The sequence below is a fragment of the Panthera tigris genome, chromosome A2 (assembly GCF_018350195.1).
Source record: "Panthera tigris isolate Pti1 chromosome A2, P.tigris_Pti1_mat1.1, whole genome shotgun sequence".
NCBI classification, from domain to species: Eukaryota; Metazoa; Chordata; class Mammalia; order Carnivora; family Felidae; genus Panthera; species Panthera tigris.
The window spans coordinates 110,725,712-110,732,767 of record NC_056661.1 but is presented as its reverse complement, the minus strand read 5'-3'; the positions used below and the strand labels follow the sequence as shown (position 1 = coordinate 110,732,767).

General features: G+C 49.1%; 1 protein-coding gene across 1 annotated transcript; it reads left to right on the top strand.

The window, feature by feature from the left end:
• The first annotated feature begins 3,328 nt into the window (after window positions 1-3,328).
• TWIST1 (twist family bHLH transcription factor 1) lies at window positions 3,329-5,218 on the top strand. The gene is made up of 2 exons (XM_007089110.2): window positions 3,329-4,090; window positions 4,608-5,218. The coding sequence occupies exon 1, from the start codon at window positions 3,443-3,445 to the stop codon at window positions 4,046-4,048; it is 606 nt and encodes a 201-aa protein (XP_007089172.2). The 5' UTR covers window positions 3,329-3,442; the 3' UTR covers window positions 4,049-4,090; window positions 4,608-5,218.
• Window positions 5,219-7,056: the final 1,838 nt, after the last annotated feature.

Here is a 7,056-nt window from a genome sequence, read left to right as displayed (position 1 = left end):
TTTTGAAAACAAAGCTCGTTTTGAATTATCCAAGTGCAAAAGAAAAACTTTTTTGTTTTCAGTTCTTTTTTTTTTTCAGGGAATTTGTTTTAGAAGTAGACAAAATGATTTAATTTCAATTAATCCAGTATTCCCAAAGAAGGCAGTTCTCCACTAACGTTCTTCAAGTCAGGCTGAGTTCAGCCCCAAGGGGAAATTTCTAAAACCGTTTTTTAAGAGCCTGAAATTAGGATTTTAGAACTAGGGATGCTTTCCCCCAGCAAGTGTGGACAAGAAAATTGTTAGATAAAATGTTACGTAGGATATAGCTGCAGATGAACAGGGTGGGACCAGGAAATATTACAGTTTGCAAAGCAGGGAGTATTGAGCCCCAGACATTTTGAGAGGTAATTCATTTGGCAAGCCACAGCCTTCTGCTCAAAAAGTAACATGTAGGCACTGAAAACCCCTCTCATTCTCTTCGTCCATTTCTTCAAAGAGCTCAAGAGAAATTTCTTCTCAGAACTAAAGTCATTGATTATGACTCTGTCAGGAAGATTCCATGCCGAGATGGTTCTAGTTAGGTCATTCATTTTCAGCCCTCTTGTAAGCATTCTGGCATCCAGAGCGCAGCCTCAGCCCCCGGGGATCCCTGGTGCCCAGCAGCCAGGAGCTCTTCATTCCCTAGAAGTTTAGTTGCTCAGAACAGGGCTGGGTTAATTTGTTTAAGAACTAGTCTTAGAGATTGATGACTCTGCAAGTCTGGCTGGCTAAGGATCCCTGGCTGCTTGCTGCTGAGGACTCCGTTTCTCCTCCAGCTTCTCTGCCCTCATTTCCATCCCGCAACCCCAATTCCCCACCCCAATTCCCCTTGGTCAGGTAAGGTTTCCCTTTACACTTTGCCCACACTTTCCTGTCTTGCTTGTCCATAGCCACAAAGGAAAAAGTCCAATTATTCAATCTCTTTAGTTTTAAGACTTCAACCAAAGGGAAAAGAAAAACAAAATTAAGATTTGAGATTGATCTTTTAAAAAGAAAGGTAAAGGTGGAAAATTTTCAAGATTTCTGCAGCCACCTTCAAATAAGAATTGCAGAATAATCTGCAATTCAGATTTATAAGAGAGAACACTGGGTAGAGGGGGGCAGAATTTCTGCCTTATTCTCTGCTTCCAAGAGATAAAATCCTACAGGCAGAAGATGAAAACAAAAGGGTGACTTATCATAATGAGTTTTGCTTTAAGGATACCTGCCTGCACACTATTAAGTGGAGGTCAAGTAGAATCCACTTTCCAGACGGGCTCTCATTTTAAAATGCCGCGGGAGCTCTCCAAGCAGGCCAGTCAGCATGCTGTGGGCATTGTTTCTGAATATTTGTAAAAATGGTGATAGACAGACCCTGCAAGTCACACCTCCCATGAAAGCACTGCCTTGTTCACCCCCACGGGAGGGATGCCTCTTGCCCTCACTTCCCCCAGAAGTCTGAGCCCTTCAGCCAGCTCCAGGCGCTCCAGACCCCAGGGTTTCCGGACTGAATCTGCGAGCCTCAGCAGGGCAGAGCCACATGGCCTGCCCTCGTGTTGCCTGGGCTCCCTCCTCCTCTTCCTCCTCCTCCTGACACCCGGGACAACGACCCTCCATCAGGCCCAGAATGGGGTCCTTCGCTAAGTTAATTCTCCCCTGACAGTCCAGTCTGGGGATAGCGTGAGAGGACCTTGGCCTGTGCAGGGCACACAAGCTCAGCACCCCCAAATCTACCCCCTGAATATCGACTAATGCTTTGCTTTGCAACTAACGGATGAACACAAAAAGCTTATTCTATCCCAACTCGTTCCGATAAAGAGAAACAAGTCTGGAACTGCAAAGATGGGTTTCTCTTCCATGAGGCTTTCCTTCCAGCCCACCAACTTTTGTTGCCTCCGATCTGACAGAAGCTGCATTAACACCCTCTTTGGGGCTCTTTGTTGTTAATGTATTAGACAGAATTGCTTAAAATATAAAAGCGTCCAAGTAACTGGACCACGTCTGGGTAGCACGAAGCATAACTGCCCACTCCACCTCCTAGGAACAAGGAGTGGAGAAGGTGCCTCTCACAACTGGCTTGGGCAAGCCGCGTTGTGTTCAGGGGCTTTGGGACCTCATCTCACTTTCTTACGAGCCTACCTTTAGAGGTCACAATGCGGGGCCTTATTGGGAAGTAGGGTAGGGATGAAATGGCCACAGGGTCCTCCACCTTGGGCTGGCAGCTCAGGAGATCAGGGCCGCAGCGAAAACGCTGCGCTGTCCCTCTCTGGCCCCGCTGCCTTCTCCAAGAACAAAACTGACTTCCGAGAAAGAATGAATTTCTGTCTCTTTCCAGCACCGTCGGAGGTGTAGCCTTTTGAGTGGTAGGAAGCGTTAGACTGGGTCACTGTTAGAGGGAAAAGGAAGGCCCAGATGCTTCTCAGGGAGGGGTGAGAGCAGGCCGGGGCGCAGATCCACACTCCCCGTGTCGCAGCCACGTCTTCAGAAACGCCCACGACTTCAGGGCCCGCCGCAACGGTTTGGCCTTTGGGGCTCTAGGGGCCCGTCTACCTGACTATTGGGGGAGCTCCGCGGCTGCCAGTTTTGCCATTGCCCCCACCCCAGCAATCCCAAAGGCGGCCCCACGGACCTAGAGGGTAACTGGGGAGAGTTGAGACATCACGCACTGCGTAGAAGCTGTTGCTGCCGCTGCTGTCACAGCCACTCCGGGAGGGACTGACACCGCGGCCGAGAGGTCCCCTCCGGCCGCTTTCCGGGGCTGCGCTCGGGTGCGGGGGCGCGGCCCGCGCGCAACGGCGCGGAAGGAAATCGCCCCGCGCCCGCCTGCGGAGGGCGGCGGGGAGGGAAGAGGGAGGGCAGCAAGGAGGCGGGCAGAGGGGCCGGCCGCCGGAGCCAGGTCGTTTTTGAATGGTTTGGGAGAACGAATTGTTAGACCCTGAGCAAGTGGGGGGTGGGGACGGGGAAAGGAGGGGGGGGGGGCTGGAAAGCGGAAACTTTCCTATAAAACTTCGAAAAGTCCCTCCTCCCCACGTCAGGCCAATGACACTGCTGCCCCCAAACTTTCCGCCTGCACGGAGGTATAAGAGCCTCCAAGTCTGCAGCTTTCGTCCAACTCCCAGACACCTCGCGGGCTCGCCGGCACCGGCAGCGTTTCCAGAAGGCCGAGCAGGGTGTGCGTGCGGCCGTTGGGCGCCTTCTTTTTGGACCTCGGGGCCATCCACACCGTCCCCTCCCCCTCCCGCCTCCCTCCCCGCCTCCCCCGCGCGCCCTCCCCGCGGAGATCCACCCCGTCCCTCCTCCCGCTCCCTCCTCGGCGGGCCGCACCGCCCCGGCCGGCGCCGCGCGCGGGGGAAGCTGGCGGGCTGAGGCGCCCCGCTCTCCTCCTTTTCCCGGGCCGCCCCTCTGCCCCGGGCCTGCGAGGCCGCACGCTGCCACCTGAGAGATGATGCAGGACGTGTCCAGCTCGCCAGTCTCGCCGGCCGACGACAGCCTGAGCAACAGCGAGGAAGAGCCGGACCGGCAGCAGCCGCCGAGCGGCAAGCGCGGGGGGCGCAAGCGGCGCAGCAGCCGGCGCAGCGCGGGCGGCGGCGCGGGGCCCGGCGGGGCCGCGGGCGGGGGCGTCGGAGGCGGCGACGAGCCGGGCAGCCCGGCCCAGGGCAAGCGCGGCAAGAAATCTGCGGGTGGCGGCGGCGGCGGCGCCGGCGGCGGCGGCGGCAGCAGCAGCGGCGGCGGGAGCCCGCAGTCCTACGAGGAGCTGCAGACGCAGCGGGTCATGGCCAACGTGCGGGAGCGCCAGCGCACGCAATCGCTGAACGAGGCGTTCGCCGCGCTGCGGAAGATCATCCCCACGCTGCCTTCGGACAAGCTGAGCAAGATCCAGACCCTCAAGTTGGCGGCCAGGTACATCGACTTCCTCTACCAGGTTCTCCAGAGCGACGAGCTGGACTCCAAGATGGCAAGCTGCAGCTATGTGGCCCATGAGCGGCTCAGCTACGCCTTCTCGGTCTGGAGGATGGAGGGGGCCTGGTCCATGTCCGCGTCTCACTAGCAGGCGGAGCTCCCCACCCCCTCGGCAGGGCCGGAGACCTAGGTAAGGACCGACACCTCTGCGCCCCTTCGCCGCTCAGGTGGCGGACGGACTGACGGCCGGGCCGCGGCTGCCTGCCTCTTCCTCAGCCCCCTCTCCCACTCCGCTCTCAGCCTTCGCCACCTCATCCCCTGAACGTCCCCGAAAGGCTGGTCCGTCCCCGCTAGGGAGAGAGGGGGGGATGCGCCCCGGTTAGGAGCGTGCGTGTGCGTGAGTGTGCGTGCCAGACAGGAGGGAAGTCTGAGAAAGACTCCAGGGTCATGGGTAAGGACAGTTTTCTTGCCAGCGCCTCCCTTTCTTTTTGGCTTTAAGTTTTCCTTCTCCTTAAAACAAATGTTTCCAAATTCCACCTCCTCCTTCTTTCCGCCCACCCACTTCCTCTTGCCCTTGGGCTGAAATCCTTCCAGGTTGTTCAGCGCAATTTCTCAGTAGTGGTGATAAGAACAGAGCTCACTAGTCTTAGAAAACAGCCACGAAGACCTAAACAATAACCAACTTTCCCCTCTCTGGGTTTTTGCAGATGTCATTGTTTCCAGAGAAGGAGCAAATGGACAGTCTAGAGACTCTGGAGCTGGATAACTAAAAATAAATATATATGCCAAAGATTTTCTTGGAAATTAGAAGAGCAGAACCCAAATTCAAAGAAACAGGGCGTGGGGCGCACTTTTAAAAGAGAAAGCGAGACAGGCCCGTGGACAGTGATTCCCAGACGGGCAGCGGCACCATCCTCACACCTCTGCATTCTGATAGAAGTCTGAACAGTTGTTTGTGTTCCTTTTTTTTTTTTTGACGAAGAATGTTTTTATTTTTATTTTTTCATGCATGCATTCTCAAGAGGTCGTGCCAATCAGCCACTGAAAGGAAAGGCATCATTATGGACTTTCTCCATTTTAAAATGGTAACAACCAGAGGAATTTTAAGAACATCGTTAGAAATAAAAATACGGGGATCAAACTGACTTGCAAAATCACAGTCAGTTCATTCCTTTTTACATTCTTCCTCTGAGGGAAAAAAAAAAAAACTTAAAATACAAAAAACAACATTCTATTTATTTATTGATGACCCATGGTAAAATGCAAATAGATCCGGTGTCTAAATGCATTCATATTTTTATGATTGTTTTGTAAATATCTTTGTATATTATTTTTCTGCAATAAATAAATATGATTGAAAATTTTAAGAACCTCAAAGTTTGGTCTATATTTTTAAAGCTCAGGATTAAGTTGGCGGTAAATACTTGCTTGTTTAACTCTGGAGGCACCCAGGAGGGAGGGGGCACTAATATAAACAAAGCAGTGAAAAACGCAAATAAACTAGCTACTGACAGGCACAGGCATGTTATTTAGAAAGACAGCTTTATTATTATTCCAATTTGGTGTTCAGTGGGCTTTGTGGCATCTATCCTTCATCTCTTACCAGTTCTCTAAACAGCGAAAACTTAAATTTGTTACTCACCTCTCTTGCTTATATTTTGAGGAGGCAGTCGTAGAACAGTTCAACGCACATAAGCAATATGAAGCCAGCAGTCTTTTCTCTTGTTAACTCTGTATTTTTGTCATGAGCTCCACTGTTTGTGAGGATTTTTAAATAAGGTTCATTTCAGTGAACGGGTGTATAAAGTGTTCTTAAAATGACCTATCTGTACACGTATAAATCAATACAAATGCACTGAAAATAGTAAAGTTTAATTCAGCAGGAAAGATAATTCCAGTTGTAATTTACCTCTCTCTTTCATGAATGAAAATGATATTTAATGTCATGTTTGCTTAAAAGAAAAGCCAAAGTTAAGAATATTTTCCCATGTTGATGTTACCTATTTGGGAAGCATGCTCCTTTTTTATATGTGTAAAGAACATACAACTATGGAGTCAAATACAATAAGCAAAAAACCTGAACTTCCAGTATCTTCAGTAACAATTGGAACAATTACAATTTTAAATGCAATAGCTATTCATTTTCTGGTCAGTTCATTAGCAAGTAGATTTTATCCAAAATTACATGGAATTTTTCCTTGGTTACTTATAGGTATACAAAATCTGATGAAGTTAAGTTAAATGGGCAAATGGGGCTTGATTTTTATTTCATTATGGTTATTTCTGAACCAGGAAAATATTGGCTCATAACTAATATCATTAGGAGCAATACGTTTGTATCACTCAGTGCTTAACTTTTACATGTAGTTTACTGCATTCAGGTGTAATCTGGCAAGCTTTCAAACTGGAAAATAATTTTGTTGTCTATTTCAAACAAAGGCTATGGCAGATAAGTGTATATGAATCCAAACAGGTTGTGTTTGTTCAACTCAGATTGAGGCTCTTATTAACCTGAAGGTTTTTCATTCCCTCCCACACAACATCAGGGAATGCTGACATAACAATATTGTAAATTTACTATTCTGAATATTTGAGACCGTATTTTAGGATAAGGACCCTGTAGCATTTACTTACACTGAAAGGTTAGTGAAGGCTTGGGGAATTTGTTTGGATTTTGGTATTCCTTTACCAAATAACTACATGAGCCGGGAAAGTGATTATGTGTGCATGTATTTGTAGGGTGTGGGTGTATTGGCAGAGTGGAGAGAGAGAGGGAGTGCGTGTGTATAGGGTAGAAATGTAAGGGTACCCTAGAAGAATGAGGGAGGGCACATCAAGATGGTAATTCTCTCTTTTGTGTGTATCATCCTACACCTCCATTTTCTAAACTGTTCATGGAGGAATCTCCTTGTTCACTAGCTTGGTCTGACTATTTGATATTTCAGATTTCTTGACGTACATCAGGATGGAGCTGACTGTCACTGCTGAGAAGGTAATCTCTATCTTATCTCTGATGATTTAAAACCCAGAGGTTTCACAAAAGGTAGCTTTTCATTTGCCTTTTTAATTTTTTTCTTTTTTTCTTTTTTTCTTTTTCTTTAGTATTTTGTTCTCTTTTCTCATAAGAGAACCCTGTGGAGAAAAATACCATATTTG

What these genes read in the sequence shown, in the direction of transcription:
- TWIST1 (XM_007089110.2), top strand. Translation starts at nt 3,443, where the DNA reads ATGATGCAGGACGTGTCCAGCTCGCCAGTCTCGCCGGCCGACGACAGC.